Genomic DNA, 26,489 nt, shown 5'->3' with positions numbered 1-26,489 from the left:
AGCCCCAGGAGGACTATTCTTTGACCTGATTCCTGCTCCCGCTTTAGAATTTTAAGAAAAACACACAAAATGGGAGGTGGGGGTTGAGACCTGCTATTTCCTGCCGGTGGAGCTGCACACGTGGCCTTCCTGGCCTGCCCACTGGCCCCTTTGCTCACCATGTAGGGGGCCATATGCAGGATCTGAACCCGGGTTGTGCCCCAAACCACGTGAGAGGCAAGTGCCTTAACCTTCGTACTGTCTGTGGCCCATTGGTGGTTCTGTCTCCAAAGCACTGTTCGAGAGGGCAAGTGAGGCAGACTCCTCCAAACCACCTCTCTTTGGTGGCAAAAGCCTCAGAGGTCATCAGAGGAGTTGGCAAATGCCTGATACCAGTTCAGCATCCTCAGGTAGTAGCGACGCCTCTTACAAGGGGCAGCTGGGCAGGTCCTGTGCGGGACAGCCCAGTCTAACTGCCAAATACCACCTCAAGCCCCGCCAGTCCAATTTTCTCTTGCAGGTGGTACACAGAACTGTTTCTACAGTCCCAGTGAGCTGTGAAGTCTTTGACCCATTCCCCCAAATCCCCCTTTTCTTGTTCCTGACTCCCCACTACTCTACCCTTCTGGATGGGGATACCGCAGCCAGAGCTAAACTGGTTGAGCACCTGCTTTGCATGCAGGAGACCGGGAATCCACCTCTGGCACCAATGTTCAAAGTCTTATTAAATACCACCAGTGCTTGTGGTCTCTAAAATAAATAAAAAGCAGGGGTAAGGAGGATCCTTGTAGACCTTGTTTGCATCTTGTCTGCTGCTTGTGTACTTCATACCTAGTTCTGGGCACAAATGTATTGCTAGGAAGGGAAAAATAGAATGTTTCTTTCCCCTACACCCTCTGGTCCTCGGGGCCCAGGGACAACCCTTCCTAGCCACACACACCAAGCCCACCCACCCCTTGCTGTGGGGACCAGGAATTTCACCTCTAGGGGCCTCTGGTCAGACCATCTCCGCCCAACAAGTGTCAAGGCTGTTTCTGCTTCCCAGTCTCAAGTTCTTCCAGCAGTGTACCTGTCAATCCACCCCGCCCAGCCAGAACATGGGCTCAGGGTAATGAAGCCAGTCTGCACCCCTATTTTCACCCCTATTCTAGCAGCAGAGGAGGCCCCGGCTGTGCTGCTCTGAACACGGTGGAGGAAGGGTAGGACCCCGCTTCCCCCAGAAACAAACCCTTTCCCGCTGCTCAAGTCGGAGCTGTCATCCTGCCCCAACACTCAATCAGGGGGCTGGGGGTGCCCGCGTGCTCCAGGGGTCACACCCCTCCCTGTGCTGCTGCAGTGGCCCTCTGAGGACAAATTCCCCTGGGCACGCTTCTCTCCATTAACCATAGCCAGCCCTTCACACCTGGGTTCGGAAACACACTGCCCTGCTAGGCAGGGGCCTGTTCCCTGAAATCCTGTACCAAGAAACACCAAAAGGACTTTTTACGTTTGTTTTTTTTTTTAAAAGAGTTTTGTTTTCAGTTCAGAAACCAACGAGAAGGCACAGGCCCCCTGGTCCTTCTTCCTTCGGCCCAAAGCAGTTTCGCGACAGCCGGGCTCAGTCTGGGCTGCGGGACAGGGTGCAGTTCCTCGGGGTGCTGTGCTCCAGGCCAGTTCATCCGCAGCCCCTCCCCCCGCGACCCGGGCGGCATTCGCTGGTTTCTCCAAGGTTACCAAAGGATCCTGATGGAACAGTTTCGGCGCGACCAACCCAGTGGCTCGTCCAGCGCCACGGCGGCGCGCGGCGACGGGAACCGATCCTCTCTCCGGGGTGCAGCGTGGCGGGCGGCGGGTCCTCAGGGCGGCGCGGCGGCGCCCCTCCGGCGGGCGGCGCGCACCAGGCACTGCTGCAGCACGGGGTAGAGGCGCTGGCAGCCCTCGAGGCCCAGGCGCACGGCCTCGGCCCAGCTCTCGGTCGGGCCGCCCTCCCCGCTGCCCAGCAGGCCGGCCACCTGGTTGAGCACCGGCATGAGCGCCACGGTGAGGCTGGCGGCGGCGCACTCCTCCTCGAGCCGCGTGGGGTCCAGCAGCCAGGCGGCCGCGGGGTCGGCGGCGCGGCTCAGGCCGCAGCCCACCACCAGGTCGTACATCTCGATGCCCGCGTCGGCCAGGGCGAGCGCGGCGGCCGTGAGCGCGGCGGCCAGCGCCGAGCCGCCGTCCTCGAGCAGCAGCGCCGACACCTCGAGCTGCGCGCGCGGGTAGCGGCCCAGGCGCACGGCCGGCTCCAGCGCCTCCTGCAGCGCCAGCGCCAGCTCGCGCTCCTCCCCGCCGCCCTGCGGGGCGCGGCGCCGGCGGCCGGCGAACGGCGCGCGGCGGAAGTCGCAGAGCAGGCGGCCGCGCAGCGCGGCGGGGGCCTCGCCGCCCGCGCCCGCCGGGCCGCCGCCGCGCTCGCCGCCCTCGGCCTGGCGCGGGCCCGACACGGCGCACAGCACCTTGGTGCCTCCCGCCTCCAGGTAGGCCGAGCCTTTGGCCTGGCTCAGCAGCCCCGCGCGCGCGTACACGGGCCGCAGCCGCGTCGGGTCGCGCGGCGCGGGCGCCTCGGCCTCCTCCTCGGCGGCGTACAGCTGCGGCGGCTGCGACTCCTCGGGCCCGCGGATGCGGCGGTGGTCCCCAGGCATGGCGGCCCCGGCGTGCGTGCCGCTTCCGCCCGGCCGCCGGCCCGGCTCGCCCGCGCTTCCGCCCGGTTCACGCCGCGCGTGCGCGTGCGGGGACTGTCGGGAAGCGGCTCGCGGCGCGCCCCGCCCCCTGCGCCGGGGGGCGGGGCGGGGGTTGAGGCGGGGGCTCCGGGTTCCGGGCACGGCCGGAAGCCTCCTGGGGCCAGGGCTTAAGTCCTTCACTTGGAAACACTGAATTAGTTAAAATTTGCTTACGGGGTTTGTAACCGGCCATCCCCAGGGCTTCGCTCCTGGCACTGCCTTCAAGGATCACCCCCGGCCGTGCTCCACCTGCGATGCTGGGGAAACCGTATGCGGTTGCTGGGGATTGAGCGGGGTGTAACGCGTGCAAGGAAAAGCCCTTGATCCCCTTACTCTCTCTCCGATCCCGAAACTTGCACTTTTGGTGTGACTATTTTATCCGTGTTTCTCACTGCCCTCGCCCAAGAGGGGCAAACCTTTCATCTGGTTCATTCCGGTGACCTCAGTGCCCAGAGTGGCATAAATAAATGAATGAATGAATGAATGAACCACCTATCCCTCACACTGGGCTGTGACGTTCAGTGGCATCAGTGCATGAATAAATAGCTCTCCCCAACACTGGACGGTGAACTTTGTTTCCCTGGCACATATCTTGAAGCCTGGCCCTCTGCCTGCTCTGAGCTGAACAACCCTGCAACCGGGAGCAGCCTGCCATACTCAGACGTGAAATGCGGCAGCAGCAGCAGTCAAGGGTACCTTCAACCTCCCTGCGGTCCGTTCCCGACTTCAGCTGTCTTCACATGTGGGTACAAAGTGGGTGAGACAGTCAGGGCAGGAGAGGGCTCCATGTTCACTGTCCTCCGGATCAGGGAAGGAAAAACGATGGGATGGCCAGTGGAGGCTTCCAAGGCACTGCCTGACCCCAACATCAGAAGGGCCAGAGGAATGGAGGAATGGAGGCCTAAGCACTAGTGGGGTTCTCTTGCGGGGGGGGGGGGGGGGGGGGGAGGGCCCTCCCTCATAGTATTTAGAAATTGCTGGGAGTATCTTTAATAGAATGATTAAGGCCTTCCCTCTCTCACTCCACCTCCAGTTACCTTGCTTGAGTCAATCCCAGGGGCCACCCCCACGTACAGGGTTTTGGAGCAGGACGGAGGACTTCTTACAAACAGAAGCCAGTGCGGGCCACAGCCTTTGTTCTGCCCACAACCAGGGACCCAGGGGCAACGGCCCAAGGTTTGAGATCACACGACATCATCAAGTATTGCACATGGTCCTTTAATTCTCTGCAGCACAGGTGGCTCCTGTCTACAGCCCAGAGCCTCCGTCCTGCAGAGTTCATAGGTAGACATGAGTGCGAGGATGATAAATAGCAACCCTGGGAAAGTGGTTCTAGACGGGCGGTGCCAATGTGGACGGCGCAGGGCAGAAATGTAATGTGGGCACCGGCCGGCTCCCAGGTGAGCTCCAGTTACTGCTGGGTTAGGCAGGCAGGTGAGAGAGTTTAAACGTCCCGAGATTCAAGTGTCCTTGTGGCTGGGACGGTCCACCTGGGCGAGGGCCGCACTGCCCCATGGGAGCTGGGCCTCCCCTCAGTTCTTGACATCTCCCAAGCGGAGCTGGGCGAAGGAAGTGGCCAGCTGCAGTGCCTCCTGCAGGCAGCCCACGTTCTTGCCTGTGGCTTGCGCGGACACATCTTTGCCACCCCCTTTGCCATCCATCAGGCCGGACACCTGCTGGACCCACTCGCTGGCTTTCAGGCCCCGATTGGCTGCGTTCTGGAAGAGAAAAGTGGAGAGCGGGAGTCAAGAAAGATGGGCTGGAGAAAGCAGAGCCCCGGGGGATGCGGCTAGATGCTGACTAAGGGCCCCTGGGGGTCTCGCCAGACAGCTCGGAGATCCACACTCCCGTAGGAAAAGCCCCCCGCGGGCACACGCAGCACAGAGCTCTGACCTGGGGGACTTGACACAAGCACGTGATTTTGCCGGCCTCGTTGTCCACCGTGAAGAGCATGGCAGATGTCTGAGGGGAATGCGTCTTGAAGAGCTTCAATGCTTCATTCAGGGCCTGTGGGGAGAAGCTGGGATCAGGCCAGGCGGCGGTTCTCAGAGCAGCCCCCAGCCTTAGAGCAGGGGCAGTCCGAGGAGCTTGACGGCGACAGCCTCGGGAAGGGACGCTCAGTGCCAGGCAGGGGGTCCTCAGGCAGCCAGAGCTGAAGGGAGCCCAGGGTGGGAGGCAGCAGACAACAGGCCCGGCGTGCCCGGCATGCGTGGGAGGGAGCCCCAGCCCTGAGTTGCCTTGGCCGAAGCGCCGCTCTCCATCTCCAGGATGACGAGGGGCTGGTTGGGGTTGCTGTCGATGAGCTGCTTCGTCTTCTCCAACACCTGAAGGGAGGGAGTCCCCCAGAAAGGAGTCAGGGCTAGGCCCAGCCGCTGCCCAGACTACAGCCTGCATGCCCCTGGGGGCAGAGCGTCAGGCGCCCCTGCAGCCCGGGCCAGGACTCACTCGTTTCTGGACGTCGGCTTTGCTGGCACGGTCCAGGTCATCCATGACTTTCTTCAGGGATTTGAGATGCTCCCGGAATTCATCCTTCTGCCACTGGGGGATCACCGCGGTGGCCAGGGCCTAGAACCAGAACCGGAAGGCCATTTGGGTCGGACACGGGAGCAAGAGCACAAGGGTCCAGCCCATCTCACCCCTCTGGCTTCAAACACCCGAGTCCTGCCCGACTAATGCCTCAAAGGAAGTAAACAAAACAGGACCCACGGGTCTCGACTGGTCACCTTCTAGAAGGGCCAGGAAAGAGAAACCTGGACCCCAGCTGGCAGTGTGCCCACCTGTTCTGGGCATGCAGGAAGCCCCCAGAGCCAGGGTGAGGAGAGAGGGGGTGGGCAGTAGAGGGTCCCTACCTCACCAAGGTCTGCGATCTCCTTCTGCACGTCCTTATTCGGTGCAGTCTGGGCCTTGACTTTGGCCTCCATGTCCGAGAGGGAATTCTTCAGGCTCTCTGCTTTCCGCAAGGCCTGGAAGGGAACGGTCAGGGACAGATCTGGGTCAGGTCATCCTGTCTGTAATCAGGGGCGGGCACAGGTGGCAGGCTGTGGGCCCGCACACATGCCTGCCTCAACAGCGGCGGTTTCCTGTGCTCCAGAGGAGCACTGCCTCACGGGCCTTACTGGCCAGCAGAAAGGCTGAACCACACAGGGTCAGGGGCTGCCCAAGAACTCAAGGCACAGCCCTTATTACCCAGAAATGGTCACCTGCAGGTTTCCACAGACATCGGCCACAAGTGACAGGCCCCACCACCCAAAGCAACAGTCCTCAGACTCCAGAGGCACCTCCCCCCAACCCCCCAGGAGACATGGGCCAGGGCTGAGGGTGCTGGTGCCACGGCAGCAATGATGCACCCAGAGGCGGGTGGGTGGCCATTCCCTTGCACCGAGAGCAGAACTCCACAGGCTTCTCCAGAGGAAACAGAGCAGGAGACGGCAGCAGGAGCCGGGATATCCCCCAGGGCAGCGCTGCCTAGACTGTCATCCCGGGTCCCACGTCTGCTCACCTTCTGGGCTTCCGCACCCGTGACGCCCACAATCCGCCGGATGCCCTTGGCAATAGCTTCTTCATTCACGATCACAAAAGCGCCCGCGTGGCTCGAATTCTGCAGGTGCCTGGTGGCAGGACACAGAGTTGGGGGTGACGAGGAAGCCGAGCCAGGTGCCCTGGTCCTCACCACTGCCTGGGAGCCCTGTGAGATTAGTCCCTCCCAGGAGGCTCCCTTGAGGAGTCAGTGGATGAAGGCCCCACCCCACACCGAGCCACTCACGTTCCTCCACAGAACTCCACGGAAGTGAGGGAGCCAGCAGGACCCGAGGGGTCATCCAACAGCTTGGACACCGGGACCCCAATGGAGACGACACGCACGGGGTCAGGATAGGTCTCGTCAAACACAGCCCGCAGGCCCTGGATGGCTTTCGCTGCTGCTAGGGGACAATCCTGGGTGTAGACTGGCTGCAAAAGCGGGCAGAGAGAACAAGCTGGGCACATTCTCTGGGGCAGCGGGCAGCGGCCACTCTGGGTTTCTAAGCCCACCTCCACCCAATCAATAGCCAGAGCCACCCAAAGCCAGACCAGGGAATCACAAGAACTTTCAAGTATCGTGTCAAAAGGTACATGGACTGTGTATCAGGATTTCTGTCTGCCCGTGGACTCACCAACCTCCTCCCCGCCCCTCACACATACACACAAACTCCTTCACCAGCCTCCATTACTGCCCCCTACTGGGCAGATCTGAGAAGCACTGCCTGAAGGAAATCTGCCCGCCAAGTAGGGACTGGTCCCTGGGCTGGTGCAGAAGCTCCTGGGTACCAGGTGATGGTGCAGAAGGCAGGAGGCTCCAGGGCCCGGGACCCAACCCACCTTGGCTGCTTCAATCATCCCGTTAGCAATCTCCTCGGCCTTCTTGATCTGTTCGGTAGACATGGCCCCCTTGGCTGTGAAGTCGAACCGCAGGCGGTCGGGCGCGACCAGGGAGCCTCTCTGGTCGGCCTCCCCCAGCACAGAGCGCAGCGCGAAGTTGAGGATGTGGGTGGCCGTGTGGTTGCTCATGACGGGTCTGCGGCGGGGCTGTGGGGCAGGTGGAGGAGCTGGTGGAGAGGCCGGCCAGCAACTGCGCTGACCCCCTCCTGGCCTCACCTTCTCCCCTGAGCTAGTTCCCCACTCACGACACTGAAAATGTCTCCGCTTTAGGGCAGTGCAGAAGCAATACCCGCACACATCAGATCTAGGTCTCCTCCAGAGTGAGCCGGATGTGACATCACAGCCCTGTATTGATGGGGGCGCCCCCAAGGCGTCCCCTTCAGCCCCCTGATCACAGAGACACCAGAATGCACCCCGGCAAGTGTTTCCAGCATATCGGTTTGTCTTCTTACCTCCCACCTCATGCAGTACTCAGCTGAGGCCACATGCTAGTGACACTTCCTAACTGCGATAACTTGGCCCAGCCAGAAGCTAATGTAGGTGTCCGAATGATTTCAGTTTATGCTGAGTTACTATGCTGTTCAATAGGCCAGGTGTATTAAGTGTGTACACCCCTTTTCAAACTTTCTATTCCTCCCCCTTAAATGCATCATTTGGGGAGTGGGACCACATCCAAGCCTGGCTTTGTGCCAGGGGCTACTCCCACTGATGCTCCCAGGGAACAAGACAGCAATGCCAAGGACGGATCCAAGGTGACTACATCCAGACCGTGACCCCATCAGGCCCACGGAAGGTTCCAGCATTCAAGAGTCTGGGCCCCATCTGGCCCACTGAAGGTTCCTGAATTCAGACCCTGGGCTCCAGCCCCTTAAAAACTAGCTCTCCGGGGTACTCAATCATTGTATAACCAAAACCCAAGCACAAAAATTTGTAAGTCTACAATTGTACCTCATGGTGTTTCACTAATAAAATTTTTTTTTTTTTTTGCTTTTTGGGTCACACCCAGCAATGCTCAGGGGTCACTCCTGGCTCTGCACTCAGGAATTACTCCTGGCGGTGCTTGGGGGACCATATGGGATGCCGGGGATCGAACCCAGGTCGGTCGCGTTCAAGGCAAACGCCCTCCCCGCTGTGCTATCGCTCCGGTCCCTTCACTAATAAAAATTTTAAAAAACAAAACAAAACAAAAAACACTAGCTCTCTGGCCTCATAAATGCATTTTCAACTTAAAATGTGTATTTCCTAGGTTTTCCTGGGGTGGGGGAAACCTCTGAAGTGATATGCAGGAGACCTCGGGGCCCTCCGAGCTTCTCAGCCCACCAGATCTGTGGTCCAATGAGAGGGTCCGAGGAGGTGATGCTCCCCGGGCTATTGCCAGGGATAACCCAGGCCACCCAATGCCGTTCGGGGTTTCCAAGACCATGCCTGGAAAGGCTGAGCGGATCAAACTAGCATCAGTTACAGCAAGGCGTGTGCCTTAAACCTGGGTTCCTCTCTCTGGCCCCTACAATAAAAATCTGCAACTGACAATGGGCATAGCCCCATCACAAATCTGCACTAGAAATTTTAGTTGGACACATGTTGCCCAGAAGAAAGGTAACATTTCTCAGATGCTAAGTTGCTGGGGCATCCCCAGCTAGGTCTGGAGGTGGAACTCAGCCAAGGACTAAGTTCTGGTCAATGATTGGTCTGTGGGGCCAGAGAGTACAGCACTTGCCTTGTATATGGCTGATCCAGGTTTGATCTGTGGCACCCAATATGGTCCCCTGAGCCCCACCGGGAGTGACCCCTGAGTGCAGAGCCAGGAGGAAGCTCTGAGCACAGGTGGGCATAGCTACACTTTTATAGTCAGGCAGTGCCCTGACATACAGCCCTGTAAGAGGGTGCAGCATGCCACCCCCATCAGAGTGCCAGCATGCTGCCTCCATTGTCTCTTGGTCCCCGCTCACCCCATCCATGCAGAACTCGGGCAATAACTGACCAGCCCCTGTGCAGCAGAGTGACGCAGCTCACCTCATCGATGAACAGCCGGACGCGGTCCCCCACCTGCAGGCTGCCGTAGATGGTCCCCACGTGCAGCACGTACCCGCCTCGCACCTGTGTGTTCTTCACCGTGAACTCAGTTTTCTAAGAGTGGAGGAGGCAAGGTGGAAGCATGTCAGTTCCGAAAATACCCACGGGTGTGTAGGTTGGCGTGAATACAGAGAGACCCGCATATGTGATTTTTACCTGTGTATGTATGAGATTTGCTGGTGACCAAGATTGGACCCAGCACCACACACATGCAATTCAATTGCTCTAGTGCTGGGCTATCCTCCCAAGCCAAAAATTCATTTTAAGTTTGTTTATTGGGTCAAATCTGGTGGTGCTCCACGCTGACTCAGGCTCTCTACTCAAGGATCAAAACTGGAAGTGCTGGGGCTGGAGCGACAGCACAGCACGTAGGGTGTTTGCCTTGCATGCCGCCAAATTGGGTTTGATTCCCAGCATTCCTTGTTTCCCCTGAGCACCACCGGGAGAAATTCCTGAGTGAAGAGCCGGGAGTAACCCCTGTGCATCACCGGGTGTGACTCAAAAACAAACAAACAATAAAACCTGGAAGTGCTTGGGGGACCACACAGGTGAGTATTCTGGGCCAGAGCAATGTATAACGGGTAGGGTGTCTGCCTTCACACAGCCAACCCAGTTCGATCCCTGGCATCCCATATGGTCCCCAAGCACTGCCAGGAGTAAACCCTGAGCAAAACCGGGTGTGACCAAAATAGCCAAAATTTTGAAAAAAATAGAAGGGTGAGTATTCTTTAGATGCTGCCTTTGGGGCCAGAGTGATGGCATAGTGGGTAGGAAGCTTGCCTTGCATGTGGCCAACCTAGGTTCAAGTCCCCGAGCACCACCAGGAATAATTCCTATATGTGCAGAGCCAAGAGTACTGCCAGGTGTGGCCCAAAAACCAAAACCAAAAGAAAGCTGCCTCTCAGGGGACTGAAGAGATAGTAAGGGGTTTGCCTGGCATGTGGCTGAGCCTGGTCCACTTACAGTCGCCCTCCACCAAACAAGCACTGCTAAGAGTAACCCTTGAGCACAGAATCAGGAGTAGCAGCCACTGAGGACTGCCAGATATCCACCCCCCTCTCCCCCCAAAACCAGACCTACAAATGAATAAAAAGAATCTCTGTATTTATGGAAGAACCCAAGACCAACCAAAGCAGGCTGGCTATAAGGGCCTGGCTTTGAGAGAACAGAAAGGCTTGCAGGCAAGAGGATCAAACTAGCGTCGGCTACAGCAAGGTGTGTGCCTTAATCTGGGTTTACTCGGGGCAAGTATCTGCTCCTGGGGCTGCGGCCATGGCCTGGCAGGGCTGGGCAGCCCCCAACATCGTCTGATGTGGTCTTGGCCCTCTAGCACCAGTGTGCTTGGCCCCCCAAGAAACAACAAAGCAGTAGATCCCCTCTTAGAGAAAGTGTCAAGGGACCCCCCCGCGGCTGCTCCCAAGCGGGCTCACATCCTCACTGCTGTCCTCCAGCTTCACCAGGTAGCCTTCGTCGTAGATCTGTCCTCCTTGCTCAGCGTAGAAGCAGGTCTTGTCCAGCACCACGCCACACTCCTGGCCCGTGGACACCTCATCCACGAACATCTTATCCCTGCGCAGGGCCAGCACCGTGGCCACCGTGCTCTCAAATGCTGCGGGCAGGGGAGAAGGGCTAGTGATTCCATCTGCACAGTTTCTGCTGGCTTGCCCCTTTCCCTTCCTCCCTCCCTCTGCTTTTGTTTTTCTGGGGCTACACCCAGTGGTGCTCAAGGCTTTCACCTGGCTCTACACTCAAGAATTACTCCTGGCAGTGGAGGGGACCATATGGGATGCCGGGCATCGAACCCAGGCAAATACCTGCTGTATTATGGCTCCGGCCCTAGGATTCTATTTCTAAAATGCTTCTAAAGCGTGCAGGCAACATCTCACTCTACACCACTGATGTACCAAAAGTAGCAAACTGCATTTGATGGAGTATAAAGTAGAAGGCAACTGATCTCATCCCGATCAAAAAAAAAAATTTAAATTAAGGGGCTGGAGTGATAGTACAGCGGGTAGGGCATTTGCCTTGCATGCGGCTGGCCCGGATTCTATTCCTAGCATTCCATATGGTCCCCTAAGCACCACCAGGTGTAATTTCTGAGTGCATGAGCCAGCAGTAACCTCTGTGCATCGCCAGGTGTGACCCAAAAAAGAAAAAAAAAAAGTTCCTAAACGTCTATGTTCTGAAGGCTAGTCCAGCCCTGAGACTGCATGAAGGGGCATTAGCAAGTAGACCGATGCAGTACCCAGCAGGCTGACCGAGCAGACCCATGCAGTACTCAGCAGGCTGACTGTGCACCCTGCATTGCTTGGGACTGAGGCGTGTCCAGGCTGTGAGCCTTTCAGTGTTAAAACTGGGACAGTTCTGGGAAATTGGGATAGGTGGTCATCCCCCTCTGCGCTACTGAGCACAAACGTACTGAGTATGACTAGACTTTAAGAGCAGTTAAACATTCCATGCTCAAGGTCAGTTCACAAAGGACATGCTTGTTTTTTAGATATCCTTGAATATTTTAGCCAAAAAGATAAAGTTGGAAAAAAAGAGCAAAAGCGTGTATCGCCTGTTTCTTTTTCTTTTGTTTCCTTCTTAAGTTCAGAATGTTATTGACTTGATGCAAAATACAGCGGTCACCATGGATTTTATCCTTATTTCTGCAAGTCATTATTCCAAAAGGGCCTGTAAAGGTAGGGGCGTTAGCCTTGCATGAGGCTAACCCAGGTCTGAGCCCCGGCATCCCATGTGGTTTCCTGAGCCTGCCGGGACTGACCCCTGAGCACAGAGCCAGGAGAAACCCCTGAGCATCACCACGTGTGTCCCCCACCCAAAACATATTATCACAATTAGGGGGAAGCGAGGGGAAGGGTATAAGGAATCTCCCTTTTTAACAGTTTCCTGTGAATCTATAATTCCAAAATAAAGATTGAAGAAAACCAGTCACCAAGAATCTGCGTATAAATTTATGGAGCATGACTATTAACCACCACAGAAGAAACTAGTATAGAGAACTTGGTCCTCTGATAAAGACCCAGGGGAGCAGAGTAACGTACCGTAGCTACCGCTGGAGTCCGAGTGGTAATTGTACTTTGGGGAGTCATCTGTTGCCTGGAGACCCTTTTCCCGGAGCTCTTCAATGGCATAGATGTCCAGCATAATGAGGTCCTCTCCTCCAGCTCCCTTGCCCTGGGATTTCAGCTGCCCGCAAGACAAATGCTCGTAAGTTAACCTGAAACTTTGAACAGCTCAAAGGCACTAACTAAGCAGTGTTGGATGTGAAGCTCCAGAATTGGCTTTTTCCATCTCGGTGCCATGACATCAAGGGGCATAAGTCTTTGTGCAGGGGGCAGAGGTCCTGTCCTGACACTGTAGGGTATGGAGTGGCACCCCTGGTCTTTACCCACTAGATGTAAGTGGGATCCTGTCCCCAGCCGTGGAAAACAAAAATGATTTCAAATATTCTTGGGGCTTCAAATGTTCTGGGGGGCTGGGGGTCCAGAGAGGAATCATTCTGAGGTGAGACCCACTGGTCTAGGGAAAAAACTGATTTCTGTGTACTGGAGGGGTAATACAGCAGCTACAGCACTTGCTTTGCACACATCCTGCCTGGACTCAGTCCCAGAACCCCAGATGGTCTCCTGAACCCTGCCAGGAGTGATCCCTGAATGCAGAGCCAGGAGTAAGGCCTGAACACTGCTGGGTGTAGCTCCCAAACCAAAAAAAAGTATTTCTAAGTCTGACCCGGAGAGTCTTTGACAGGGGTGAGGTAGCTCAGTACATGCTTTGCATGCAGGGGCCCTCCATCACCACATATTCGAGCACCACCAGGAGAAGCCCCCAAGAACTGCGTGGTGTGGCCCCAAAACCAACCAAAGGCCAAAGACTTTGGTGCAAGGACTCTTGCTTTGCTGCTGAGTCCTTACGATGCTTGGTGCTGGGCTTCTGCTCATGCCCGAGACTCTTTACCTGGGCCAGTTTCCTCTCCTCTTCAAAGCCCTCCATATCGACCAGCATGCCCTTCTCCTCAGCGATCAGTCCCGTGAGGTCCACTGGGAACCCGTAAGTGTCATAAAGAAGCCACGCAGTGTCCCCTACACAGGACAAAGGAAGGATGTTAGAGTGACATGGCAGCACCCTTTCCCACCAAAACTTCCCAGAACGCAGCAGAGATGGCAGGATTAGAACCAATGCATCTCATTTAGTGGTAGCAAACACTATTAAATAAATGAGCTTATGCCTACTGTGGGGGCAGGCTTGAGGGGTGGTTGGGAACATGGGGAGAATGTGGGGTGGGAGGTCACAGTGATGGTGGGATTGATTTTGGAATATTGAATGCCTGTAACCAGTGCAGCATGAACAGCTTTGTAAACCACAGTGTTCAAATAAAGTGAAAAAAAAAAAAAAAAAAACACAAGGCATCACTGGGCTAGAGAGACAGTACAGCAGGTAGGGGGCTTGGCTTGAATGCTGGGTTCAATTCACGCACTACATATGGTCTTCTGAGCACTGCCAGGAGTTATTATTGAGTGCAGAGCCAGGAGTAACCCCTAAGCATCACTGGTTTTTTTTTTTTTTCATGATATACACACTTTCATTTCACAAACATCGGAATACAGACTTTCTATACACACGTTACCTATATAATAGAAATGTACATGGCATGAGGATATGTTGCTGTATAAATATAGAGTCTTAGAAATCTTGAACCCGCGCTGGTTTTGACGCCAAAAAACAAAAGAAAACAAAATCCACAAATATTTGTACAGTTAAAGAGTAACTACTGAATACACAGTTGGGTTGTTACTTCTGATAAATTTTGGGGAAGAGAACATTCACTTTTTGCTTCTGAATTATAGGGTAAATTTCCACAAAAATGCAGTGTTTTTGTAATTTTACTATAAATTTAATTTCCCCCTTTGGTTGGCGCGCGCCCGCGTGTGTGTGTGTGTGTGTGTGTGTGTGTGTGTGTGTGTGTGTGTGTGAGAGAGAGAGAGAGAGAGAGAGTGAGCGAGCTGTCTGGCAGTGCTCAGGGAATGTTTCTGGCTCCTTGCTCAGGAGTGAGCCTTGGCAGTACTTGGCAGTGCTTGGTGTTGGGGACTGAACCTGCGTCAGAGGGACACTGCCTTCACCCCTGTACTCTCTCTCTGGCCCTATTAATTCCCTGTTACACAGAATGTCTTTTCACAAAGCATCTGCCCAGCCTCTGCAGACATGGGTTGATGACTGTCAGCCTGTTGAAATAAACTTGAAGAGGAAATGGCTTGGCCAGGGAAGGGGCCAACTGGTCCTTACCGGGAATGGTCTTGCTGTCTCCAAGACTCTGAATTTTTCGGTCTAGGATGCGCCGCCCTCTGCTCAGAGTCTTGAGAAACTGCACTTCTTCTTCATTAATGATGTCCTTCACCATATCTGGATCCTTCTTGAGCTCAGGGAATGCATCTCCCTGAGGGAGAAACACCAATAGGGAAACCGGGCCCCTCGAAAGGCTCTCTGGCAGCATGCTGTGCCCACCATGCCCGGCCCAGGCCTGTGCTTCCCTGCAGAAGCTGTCAGCAGGGAAATGCACTTACCAGGGACTGTACAACAACGTCCACTAAGGTAGCGAAGAACCCTCTGCTGGCGTTGAGCTTTTCATGGGAGTAGCGAACTGCCCGGCGGAGAATCCGTCTCAACACATACCTGTAAGAAGCAGAGCCCAGTCCCTCTGCTAGGTGACATTTTGCAGGGGGTACTCTGGAATTCTATCTAAAGCACCAGTTTTGCCCTCTGCCTGCTGCTCGCTGCACTCTCCAAGGTCACCAAAAATCATTCCAACATAAAACCGTACCAGACCCGCAAGGGCCACGCACCGAGGATGACCTGGCATAACCCTCATCTGCTTTCCAACCATGATCTATGGGCCCAGAGAGGCAGGAAGTACTGAGGGACGAAGACTTGATGTCCACGACCCCAGGTCCAAGCTGCCCAGAGGTCGTCAATACCTACCCGACAGTAAGTAGCCTCTCAAGACAAACTTAAAGTCAACCTTGTACCTGAGCAGCAAAGATTTAGTATCACTGCAGCTCTTTTTTTTTTTTTAATGTAGGAATACTGCTATTTATTCTACTGCAGCTCTTTAACTTGAACCGATTCTTATTTTTCCAGCTTTGGTTTTGGGGCACCTGGTAGGGGCTTACTCAAGGTCTCATGCTTGGGGGACCACATGGGCTGGGAAAGGAACCAGCCCTCTGCAGTGAAAAGTATGTGCTCCGGGACTCCGAACCTTCTCCCTTGCTCTAGAACTGACTGTCTTCACCCACAGAAAATAAAGGGCCTGGAGCTGGAGCGATAGCACAGCAGGTAGGGCATTTGCCTTGCATGCGGCCAACCCGGATTCGATTCCCAGCATCCCATATGGTTCCCCGAGCACCGCCAGGAGTGATTCCTGAGTGCAGAGCCAGGAATAACCCCTGAGCATTGCCGGGTGTGACCCCTTCTCCCCCCGAAAAAAGGGCTTCCGGGCTTGGAGTGATAGTATCAGGGTATGGAGCATGCCTTGCAGGAGGCTGACCAGGTTTGATCACCGGCATCCCATATAGTCTAACCACTTTCCCAGGAGTGATTCCTGAGTGCAGAGCCAGGAGTAAGCCCTTAGCATCACCAGGTGTGGACACGCCCCCCCCCCAAAAAAAAAACACCAAAATTAAAGACCTTCCTCCAAAGAGACAGAAAGGCAATTATAAGGGAGTAAAGAAGGCCAAGAAGGGGGGCCCGAAAGTCACAGGGCCGACCCTCAACTCACCCCCGGCCTGTGTTGTCGGGCCGGCCGCCATCCGCCAGGGCCACGGTGATGGTCCGCGCGTGGTCAGCCAACACCCGGTAGGCCATGTCGATCCCGTCCGCGTCGTCAGCGCCCACTTTCCCTGAGTATGGCCGTGCGCCTGTGCCCTAGACACAAACCCGGAGGCATCAGGAAGCAGCCCCTGGCACTGTCTGGCCTGGAGGTTGTGAGAAGGCTGAGGAGGCATAAGGAGAAGTGGACCGACCCCCTGCCAGGTCCTCCAAGCCCAGGAACGGCGGCAGCAGCAGTAGTAAAGCGCCTCTGAGTAAAGCCAGCCGCGTCAGGAGCCCAGCCAAGGCCTCGTTATCAAGGATGGACCTAGTTGAGGCTTCTAGGGTTCCCCTGGTGCAGCATCTGGGACAGCCCCGTGGAGGGCCAGCGGGGGTGGGGGGTGAGGGGTGGGAGGGTCCCCGGCCAGGCCTGCGGTATTGGCTGAGACCAGTACCTTTTGAATGGCTTCGAAGTACGGGACGAAGAGGTCAGTGTCATAGTTGGACATCTTGTTCTGCAGCACGGACACCAGCCGCTCCAGGCCCATGCCCGTGTCGATGCTCTTCTTGGGGAGAGGCTTCAGGACGCCGTCGGCCTCCCTGCGCGGGGCCGAGAAACAGGAGGCTGACACCGAGGCCTGCCGACTCACCTGCCGCCCCAAGCTGACCGCAAGTTTGCCATTTGCCTCTGCCTGTCGTGATGGGGGGAAGGGGAAGGATGGAAAGAAGAACTCTGGGGTGGTATGTTGAAGAGACAAGCTTCTGGATGGGAAAAGTACCTGCTCTAGAGATGGGGGATGGGAGGGAAACTGGGGACGTTGGTGGAAGGGAGTGGACACAGGAAAAGGGATTGCGGTTGGAACATAGTATGCCTAAAAAAAAATTTTTTTAAATGTAGTAGTATTGCTAATTTTTCAGCCATTGATTAGGCTGATTGAAATGAGTATGTCTGAAACTTAATAATGAATATATCTGGGGCTGGAGTGATAGTACAGAGGGGAGGGTGTTTGCCTTGCACACGGCCAACCCAGGGTTGATTCCCGGAACCCCATATGGCACCCCAAGGACCGCCAGGAGTAATTCCCGAGTGCTGAGTCAGTAGTAACCCCACAATATCATTGGGTACAACCCAAAAAAAAAAAAATAACTTTGTAACGCTGTAATTCATGGCAGTTAAAAAATTTTTAATTATTCAAAAAAAAAGTCTTATTTAAAGGAAATAAACTTTAAAACTGCATGTCCTGAACTTAAAACTTAGTACTATATTAAGTTCCTCCCCAGTGGGGAGTTTCCTTCCCTTTCCCTTCTACTTTCCAACAAGGCTGTTTCCAATAAATAAATAAACAAACTGAATTGCAATCCAAATTAAGAGGAAAAATGATGAGAATTGTCTTTAAACAAGTATTACGTCAACTCCAACTACTTTATAAAAGACTAGCCCTAGTCTTCTTTCTCTCTTTCTTTCCTAAGATTGTTCATTTGGTTTTTCTGGCGGGGGAGAGAGAGGGGCACACCGAGTGGTGCTCAGGGTTTACTCCTGGCTCTGCACCCAGGGATCATTCCTGGTGGGCTCAACGGATCATGTAGGGTGCCAGGGACTAAACCCAGCTTGGCCGTATGCAAGGCAGTGCCTACCCACTGCACTGTATCTCCGGCCCATAAGATAGATTTTTATTTAATAAAACCTGCTTAGAAAAATGTGAGAGGACAGAAAGAGGGAAATGATGTGTTGCAGAGAGAACGGGATTTTCTAGAGTGGAAATGAGCAAGCAAAGAAACAGAGAAGCCAGTGAGATACATTTTCAAAGGACAACACAGGCTTGAAGACAGCTTTCTTCCTCCCTCCTCCCTTTCTTCCACGGCTGGAAGAGCTAGCTCTTCCTCTCCCTCCCTCCCCTACCCACTCTCTCCTCTCTCTCAGATTCCTGATGCCTGTATCAGCCCTGTCCTGTCTGCAAAGACAAGGATGAAGAGATAGATGATAGTCACATGCTCGAAGTCATGCTTTCTCCAACATGTAGGTCAAGGGCAAGGCCCCAAGGTCACCTGTTATACTGGATGAAGACAAGGTTCCAGATCTCCAACACGTTGGGGTCATCCTGGTTGACAAGATGTGCTGCATCCCGACCGCCAATCCGGTCGTAGTGGATCTCACTGCAGGGACCACAGGGGCCCGTGTCACCCATCTCCCAGAAGTTGTCCTTCATATTGCCGGGAAGGATTTTGCTGTCATCCAGCCTGCAGAGGGCGGAAAGAAAAGCCCCGTTACAGCTACTGAAGGGGATTCTGCCCAGGATTATCTCCATTACAAAGGGGGATTCTTACAAATTTCTTTTTTTGGGGGGGGCTTTTGGGTTACACCTGGCTCTGCTCAGGGGTAACTCCTGGCTCTGCACTCAGGAATTACTCCTGGCATTGCTTGGGGGACCATATGGGATGCCAGGGATTGAATCCGGGTTGGTGTGCAAGGTAAACGCCCTACCTCCTCTACTATCATTCTGACCCATCATTTCTTTTTGTTTTTGTTTGTTTTAGAGCCATACCCAGCAGTGCTCAAGGGACAAAATGGTATGCCAGAGATTGAGCCTAGGCCAGCTGCGTGCAAAGGAAGCACCCTACCCACTATAGTGTGTTCCAGGCCCGGATTATTACAAATTTCTAAGAATGAAACCCTGTGGCAAAAACTAATGCTAAGCCTGCCTACAAATCCTCTAAGAGACAACAGTTCTCTCAAGAGTGTCCACAACAGGGGCCAAAGCAACAGTACAGCAGGTAGAGTATTTGCCCTGCATGCGGCTGACCCGGGTTCCATCCCCAGCATCACATATGGTCCCCCTGAGCACCACCAGGAGTGATCCCTGAGTGCAGAGCCAGGCGGAAGCCCTGAGGACCACTAGGTGTGGCCTCAAAACAAAAACAAAAACCAATAAAAGAGTCTGTGAAACAGAATGTAAAATACAAGATATGATATGATCATAATTTAAAATATGTGTAGGTGGGGCTGGAGCAGCAGTACAGTGGGTAGGGCATTTTCCTGGCACATGGCAGACCTAGGTTTGATCCCCGGCATCCTATATGGACCCCCAGCACCGCCACGAGTACTTCCCGAGTGCAGAGCCAGGAGTAGCGCCTAAGCACCTCCAGGTATGACCCAAAAAGAACCAAACAAAATAATAAGTGTATATAGAGAAAGAAAAAATAGGAAAATGAAAATATTTGTGCTGCATTGGACCAGATTATGTTCCTTATAGCATTTGTTGGGCTTTCTTATGTTTTGGTTTTGTGCTCAGAGGCCAGAGGTAGTGCTGGGACCCTCCAGCCCTAATTGTTGGAATTATTTTTTCCTTCATACCCTCAGCATGGAAGCTGCACCTTACCCCAGATTTTGCCAGATCTGCTTGCACTCCAGGTCTGGTTCTAAGCCCGCTGATTCATCCCCACCAAAGTAAGTAACATAGAGTCTTTCCACAGGAATGCCAAACTCTTGGGTGAGAAGTTCCAGTGCCATCTTACACGCCAATTCCTACAAAAAGCAGAGAGATGTAAAAAACGATCACATCTGAATCAACTGGGAATGAACTTAAAAGAACAGAAATCTGAACATCTTCCTGATAAATCAATTTGTATCAGAAATCTAATATAATCTGAAGTCACTGAATTAGACACTCCTCTCAAAAGACAGGATCAATTTCCATCACTCTGGCATCTCCCAGATCATGGGATTTCATTGTCTTAAAACAGGCAAACGGAGATCCCAAATTCTCAATGGAAAGGACCAGCTTGGTGGGGGAGAGGGGGGAGTTGCTTGGAGTGACAGTACTGTGAACAGGGCATTGGCCTTGCACATGGCTGACCTGGTTTGATCCCCAGTATCTCATATGGTCCCCCAGCACCACCAGGAATAATTCCTGAGTGCAGAGCCAGGAGTAACCCTGAGCATTGCTAGGTATTACCCCAAACAAGAACAAACAGGGAAAACAAAAGTAAAGAACTAGCTAGCTGGCTAAGACCAACAGATTTTCCACTTTACTTCTGCCTTACCTTAAAATAATCTCCAAAAGACCAAGAGCCCAACATCTCAAAAAAGGTGTGATGGTACACATCCTTGCCCACGTCGTCCAGGTCATTGTGCTTGCCTCCTGCTCGGATGCATTTCTGGGTATTGGCAGCTCTGCTCAGCTTTGCCATCGGGTGAGAGGGATCAATAGTGTTCAGGAAGATAGGCTTGAACTGAAAAAGAAAGGGGCCTTTTTGAATTTTTTCCTTCATAACATGCTTCTTTCTTATCTCATGCCCGCATATTGTATTTTGTTTATTTACTTTTCAATTTTTATTAGTGAAACATCATGAGGTACAGTTGTAGACTTACAAATTTTTGTGCTTGGGTTTCAGTTATACAATGATTGAATACCCATCCCTCTACCAGTGCCCATTCTCCACCACCACTGATCCCAGTATCCCTCCCACCTCCCACCCCCTCCATCCTACCCTGCCTCTGTGGCAGGGCATTCGAAAGGGGCCTTTTGAGTTTCTCAAGAGCTGCAGGTCTGACTGGAAGAGACATGCACAAACAACTCAGCTGGTGATCTACACAGCCCCAAGTTCTGAAGCATTGGAGGCCCATGGTTTCAGGGGCTGGTGCACAAGTAGCCGGTCAAGAAGCAAGTTTCTCCCTGGCTCTGGTTCGTCAAGGCCACACGGTCAGTACCAAAGGCTGTGAGCTAAAGGCTGTCTGCAATGGTAAGATCCTTGCCATCTTTCTGGAAGGCATTATTCTGAACATCTGTGTGCTTACTTGGCCATAAAAACAATGAGGGAGGGGACTGGAACATGTACAGGAGGTAAGGTGCTTGCCTTGCACGCAGCTGACCCTGGTTTAACCCCAGCATTGCAGAGGGGTGATCCTTGAGCAGAGCCAGGAGTAATATCAATAGGAATGAATAGGAATGAAGGTGAAGTTGATGTTCTGCTTTGTTTTTTCTTTTCCACAACTTTTTATTCCTGGCTCTGTGCTCAGGGATCACTCCTAGCACTGCTCAAGGGATCCTGAGTCGCCAGTCAGCCATGTGCAAGACAAATGCCATAGCCTGGTTCTGGCCGCCTCCGGGGATCTGGCCATTATCACTGCCCCGCTGCTCTCCAGGGGAAGAGAGCCAAGAGGAAAAGCAAAACCCTTACCTGGTTCATGCCGGCATTGGCAAAGAGCAAAGTGGGATCATCCAACGGGATGGTGGCGGATGAATGAACATAGGTGTGTTCATGTCTCTTGAAGAAATCGATGAATCGCTGCCGGATTTCACTTGCTGTTAGGGTCGAGTCCATTTTGAAACGAACCTATAGCACTACCCAAGGAAACAATGAAGAGAAATGAGGGTAAACGAAACTAAGATCAACAGACTTCACACAAGACTCCTGGCTTCTCAGGACAAGTAAAGGCACAGGAATTTGACGCCAAAACTCTACACTGTAACGCCCAGGGCTAACTCATCAAAGCAAAACCTGCCCTCAGTAGAGCACAGCCCCAGGTACTCTCCCAGTACAGCCCAGATCCTTCGATGAGGAGACAGCCATACACAGAAATAACTAGGGAAAAAGGCTCTAGCATGTGTATGGGAGGGTACGGTGCTTGCTTTGCAATCCCTGACATCCCATTTGGCCCCTCAAGCCCACCAGGGCTGATCCCTGAGCGCAGAGCCAGGAGTAAGACCTGAGCATAGCCAGGCGTGGCCCCAAAGACAAAAACCCCCAAAGACTTAAGTCTACTGGATAAGAGAAGCCATGGAGCCTGAGACTATTAAAAGCTGCACCATCACTCATTCATTTACTGCACGTAAATATATGTATAGGCTGAATGGGGTGCAAGGTGGCACAAGGAGGGCCCTGAAGCCCTGGGGCTGCGAAGTCTGAGATCACACTGCCCTTTGGGGTGAGAGCTTGCCATTGAACTGTTTCTACTTCCCTACTTAATGTCTCTAATTCTAGACACCGATTCAGTGGTTTAAGGAACTGTCCCTCCGGAGCACTGTCCCTTTTATTCTCATAGCCCCATTCTATGACAGCGGGTTTCGCACCCAACTTCCCACCAGGCTGTCAATTCCATTCCAAGTGGGAAGCAGGACTCTTTTTGCTCAAGATCAAGGTATATCCCCGCATCTGGGGATGCTGGTGACTCAATGAATCTGCACACAGGTACAGCAAGCCCAGCTCTCCATGGAGTTAAAGCACAGCAGGACCCCCTGGCTGACACCGAGGCCACCGGACAGTAAGGGGAGTGGGTCCGGGATAGGTCCAGATCAGCACCAGTTACTAAGATAATACTGTCACTGTCCTCCCCGTTGTTCATCAGTTGGGGGGGGGGCCATTAACACTGTGAAACTTGTTGTTACTGTGTTTAGCATATCAAATAAGTCAAGGGAAGCCGCTGGTTGGGCTAGATACTCTCGGTAGCTTGCAGGGTTCTCCGAGAGGGGCAGAGGAATCCAACTCGGTCGACCAGGTGGGCCTCGTGCAAGGCAAACTCCCTACCCGCTGTGCTATCGCTCCAGTCCAAGATAATGCTAAGAATTAAAAAAAAAAAAATAGCTCACGGTGGGTCTCCACGCTCTAGACCACAGCCCCCCACCCCCACCCCGAAGCCTACCGTCCTAGGGGATTAAAATCAATGGAAGGGAAAAAGGTCTCATGTAAAGGGTATTTAACGTAACCGGGAAGGGCTGGAGCAATAGTACAGAGGGTAGGCTGACCAGCGTTCGATCGGCGGCACCCCATAAGGTCCCCAGGAGTAATCCCTGAGCGCAAACAGGAGTGAGGCCAGATTCCCGCGGGTGTGGTCCCAAAACCAGAAAAGAAAAATAAAAAAGGAACCAGGATTCTCCCGGGAATGTTGCAGGTCCTCAGCAAGGGCCCCGGAGGCCGCTCCTCCCCAGAACCCCGGTGGTTTGACAAAGGCCATCTGTGCCAGTGTCCCGGCCACAGCTCCAGCCCAGGGCCTGACACCCCAGGTCAGGCCCAAGAGCCTGGCGTGGCCGCCACGATTTCAAGCCCTCGACTGAACCGCTCGCACCAATGCCTCTGAGTTCTCGGTGTCCGGCCTGCGAGCCCTGAGGGCCGCCCCCTAAGACCTCCCGCAGTGCCCACCGAGCCCGGCCCGCGGTTACCTGCTCCCCTAGACAGACGCGCAGCTGCACCGGCCTGAGCTCAAGACAGCGCTCCGAGCCGCCCCGCGCCGTCCAATCAAAATGCGCCGTGGGAAAGTGCCCGGCGGAGCCGAAACGTCCTGAGATACTATTGGTTCTCACTCATGACAATCAAGCCGAGCACGAATCGGCTGGAGAGTCGGTTTCTGGGAAAGCGGCTCCACTGCGGCTGATGCAACGGCGGGGAAAGACCGGGCCGGGGCCCGTCACGTGACGGGGCAGAATGCGGGATCGCGGAGGGCGACATTTTGGTTTCCTAGGCAGCGTTCGTTCCCACCCTTAGTTCGGCAGGGAAGCGGGTCCTTTCGCTGGAAGCAGGCCAGTCCCTTGTTATATAGTTATGCTCCTTTAGCTGCAGAGTGTCATGCGGGCCTCAAAGATGATGATAGATCGTCTCTATCCAAACGCTTGCCCTTGTCAGACCTCCTTGGATTTGATTTAGGAAAAAGTTCACTTTCTTGGGGTGGAGCATCGTTTATGGTCCCCCGAACACTACCAAGGAGTGGTTCTTGAGCCTTGCCGGGTTGGGCAGCGAAGGAAGGGATTACTCCTTAGGAGCCAACTGAATTGACGTCGGTTCCTAGATTTGCCTTTGAGAAATACATAGGAGTCATGAAAGGAAATCTTTCATGCAGATTAATTTTCAATTGCGCTTGACACATGACAACAGAGACCCTCTTTTTACAGGTTGAACTGTCCTGCAAGTGCCCGCTGAAGAGTAGGGAGAGTGGGAGAAAGCGCCCAAAAGGCTAAAACTCCGCATGCCAGAGGTCCAGGATCCATCTCCTGCAGGTTATAGTTCTCTGAGCACCAAACCTGGAGTAGCCCCGAGCACCTCTTGGTGTGGCCCCAAAACAAAACAACGAAAGTTGCGCACTTATAAGACAAGGGACTGTGTGAGGTTCTATCCCAGCACCTTTAAAAAAAATCCCTAACAAGTGCAAGTGAAAATACTTTTTGTTGTTTTTGGTTTCTGGTCATGCTCATGGCTGATTCTGTGCTCAGGGGTCACTCTTGATGAAGCTCGAGGAACAATTTGGGGTGTTGGGGATCAAATATGAGTTGGCTAAGCGCAAGGCAAGCACTGTACCTGCTGTAATGTCACTCCAGCCCTGCCCCCCCCCCAAAAAAAATCCTTATATTTTTAGCCTGGAGAGGTAATACAGAGGACAAGGCACATGTCTTGTTGTGGCTAACCAGAATGCAATGTCTGGCACCCCATATGGTCCCACTGCTCTGAGCACATAACCAGGAATAAACCCTGAAGTGCAACCAATGTGTCCCAAAACCAAACAAAAAATTTATTTTTAGAAATTGCAGTATTAGATTCTAATTCTTCCATGTATTTTCATTTGTTTGGGGTGTCACGCCTGGCAATGCTCAGGGCTTATTCCTGACTCTGTGCTCAGGAATTGCTCCTGGTGAGCTCAGGGGACCATACATATGGGTTGCTTGGGATTGAATTTAGGTCTGGGCCTACCAGTGCAAGTTAACTGCCCTACCTGCTGTACTATTGCTCTGGACCATAAGCAACTTTCAATACCTATAAACTGTCACTGTCACTGTCCTCCCGTTGTTCATCGATTTGCTCGAACAGGCCCAGTAACATTGTGATACTTGCTACTATGTTTGGCATATCGAATACATCACGGGTAGCTTGCCAGGCTTTGCCGTGTGGGTGAGATAATCTCGGTAGCTTGCCGGGCTCTTCGAGAGGGGCAGAGGAATCAAACTCGGGTAGGCTGCGTGCAAGGCATGTTGGCTGAGTGCAAGCCCTACCCACTGTACTATCACTCCAGCCCAATACCTATAACATAGAATGTTAATTTCTTCTCTTTTTCTTTTTTCTTTTTTTTGCTTTTTGGGGTCAGACCCAGTGATGCTCAGGGGTTACTCCTGGCTCTCTTTATTCAGGAATCACTCCTAGTGGTGCTTTGGGAACCATATGAGATGCCGGGGATGGAATCCCAGTCAGCCACTTACAAGGCCACTACTCGCTGCTATTCTTTTTCTTTCTTTCTTTCTTTCTTTCTTTCTTTCTTTCCATTCCTTTCCTTTCCTTTCCTTTCTTGCAGGGGCAATACTTGGCAAGCATGTTGGGAGGTTTAATGGTAGGGTCCAAAGATGCGCAGCTGTGCAGGCCCATACTGGGACCACCTAGACACAACCCCAGCGGAGCTCCAGGGCCCGTGTAAGATGCATGCCCATCTGACTGCTGAGCTATGTCCCCGGGGCCAGCGTGTTTGTTTCTTTGCTATTAGGTGTTTTCAAATTCAAAGGTGCAATAAGAAATCACTTGGGATCTTGAAATGCAGATCCTTGTCAGTTTGGTGGAGCCATAGATTTTGCAGTTCTACCAGGCTCCCAGGTGTTATGTGTTATCTGTGCTCCCCAGGGGTCCTGAGGGGTCCTACTTGGAATTACAAGAATAAACTCCTCACTTTTTTGGTCAGTGGCAAAAATACAGAAGTCGCTCTGGAAGATGTGCATTCTGCATCTATTTACCAACTGGAGTGTCAGTCATGCCTAAGTCTCTGAGAGCCAGCATTAAATAAAGCCGATACTTGCCCTGCCCTCTTGGGGCTCAAAGCGGTGCTCCGGAGGGGGGAAAAAAAAAAAACAAACACCGAAAAAGAATGGCAACGCTTCGCACGCAGAGGCAGCCCTGGCAGGAGTAGGCTGGAGCATGCTGAGCCTTTGGCCGGAGGTAAGGAAGTGCGCATGCTCGAGGTGGTGCAGCCCCTGACCCCTGCGCTGATTGGCTGGCGCGATCGCCCTCTAGTAGGTGACTGGGGTCGTGATCTGCCGTTGGCTGCTCCTAACCGCCATGCGCTGGGGCGATGGCTGGGTCGTCCAGCTGCTTTGGAGGCCGAGTACTGAGCCGCTTTCCTCTCACCCTGCCTGTGGGCGACGTGAGTATCTCTGAGGGTGAAACCGAGCCTCTCCCCACTCACTCATCCAACCCCCACCCCCATTTGAGCGTCTTCCTCGCCCCAATTTGGGTGGATGGAGGTGGGAATCATTTAAAATAGCTGGTTCCGCCCCCCGCCCCCATGTTTTTTGATCCACATCCAACAGTGCTCAGAGATCACTTCACGAGGGCTCTGGGGACCATTATGGGGTGCTGGGGATAGAGCACGGGGTCACATGCATGAAAGCTAAGTGCCTTACCAATTGTACGATCTCTCCAGTTCCTAATAATAGCTACTACTTATGGCACTTTGGCCTGACGCGGGGCTTTGGCTTGTCGTTGAATCCTCGGAGCAAATGAACCATGAGGTGGGTG

The 26,489-nt window shown here is 53.6% G+C and overlaps 2 protein-coding genes across 2 annotated transcripts; both read right to left on the bottom strand.

Annotated features, from left to right (window-relative positions):
• Positions 1–1,509: 1,509 nt before the first annotated feature.
• Positions 1,510–2,703, bottom strand: EXOSC6 (exosome component 6). The gene has a single exon (XM_056136439.1). It carries the CDS (start codon positions 2,634–2,636, stop codon positions 1,815–1,817), a length of 822 nt encoding a protein of 273 aa, XP_055992414.1. The 5' UTR covers positions 2,637–2,703; the 3' UTR covers positions 1,510–1,814.
• A 1,213-nt stretch (positions 2,704–3,916) lies between these two features.
• Positions 3,917–23,303, bottom strand: AARS1 (alanyl-tRNA synthetase 1). Its single transcript, XM_056135854.1, has 21 exons — positions 23,165–23,303; positions 21,186–21,349; positions 20,049–20,237; positions 19,385–19,530; positions 18,054–18,245; positions 16,463–16,607; positions 15,979–16,124; positions 14,768–14,876; positions 14,490–14,640; positions 13,164–13,288; positions 12,251–12,395; positions 10,634–10,812; positions 9,144–9,257; positions 7,071–7,277; positions 6,478–6,662; positions 6,214–6,322; positions 5,564–5,677; positions 5,160–5,279; positions 4,952–5,038; positions 4,608–4,721; positions 3,917–4,432 (listed from the first exon to the last, which is right to left on the bottom strand). The coding sequence occupies exons 2-21, from the start codon at positions 21,327–21,329 to the stop codon at positions 4,247–4,249; spliced, it is 2,907 nt and encodes a 968-aa protein (XP_055991829.1). The 5' UTR covers positions 21,330–21,349; positions 23,165–23,303; the 3' UTR covers positions 3,917–4,246.
• Positions 23,304–26,489: the final 3,186 nt, after the last annotated feature.

Source organism: Sorex fumeus, unplaced genomic scaffold, assembly GCF_029834395.1.
Source record: "Sorex fumeus unplaced genomic scaffold, SorFum_2.1 ptg000122l, whole genome shotgun sequence".
NCBI lineage: Eukaryota > Metazoa > Chordata > Mammalia > Eulipotyphla > Soricidae > Sorex > Sorex fumeus.
Note: the sequence above shows the minus strand (reverse complement) of the source record. Positions and strands in the feature narration are given on the sequence as shown.

Bases quoted from the DNA above. Each gene is read 5' to 3' on its own strand.
- EXOSC6 (XM_056136439.1), bottom strand. From the start codon at position 2,636: ATGCCTGGGGACCACCGCCGCATCCGCGGGCCCGAGGAGTCGCAGCCG.
- AARS1 (XM_056135854.1), bottom strand. From the start codon at position 21,329: ATGGACTCGACCCTAACAGCAAGTGAAATCCGGCAGCGATTCATCGAT. The intron at 18,246-19,384 runs GTAAGGTGCAGC...CGCCCTCTGCAG, and splicing joins CAGATCTGGCAAAATCTGGG to GCTGGATGACAGCAAAATCC. The intron at 12,396-13,163 runs GTAAAGAGTCTC...TCTTGCGGGCAG, and splicing joins AGGAGAGGAAACTGGCCCAG to CTGAAATCCCAGGGCAAGGG.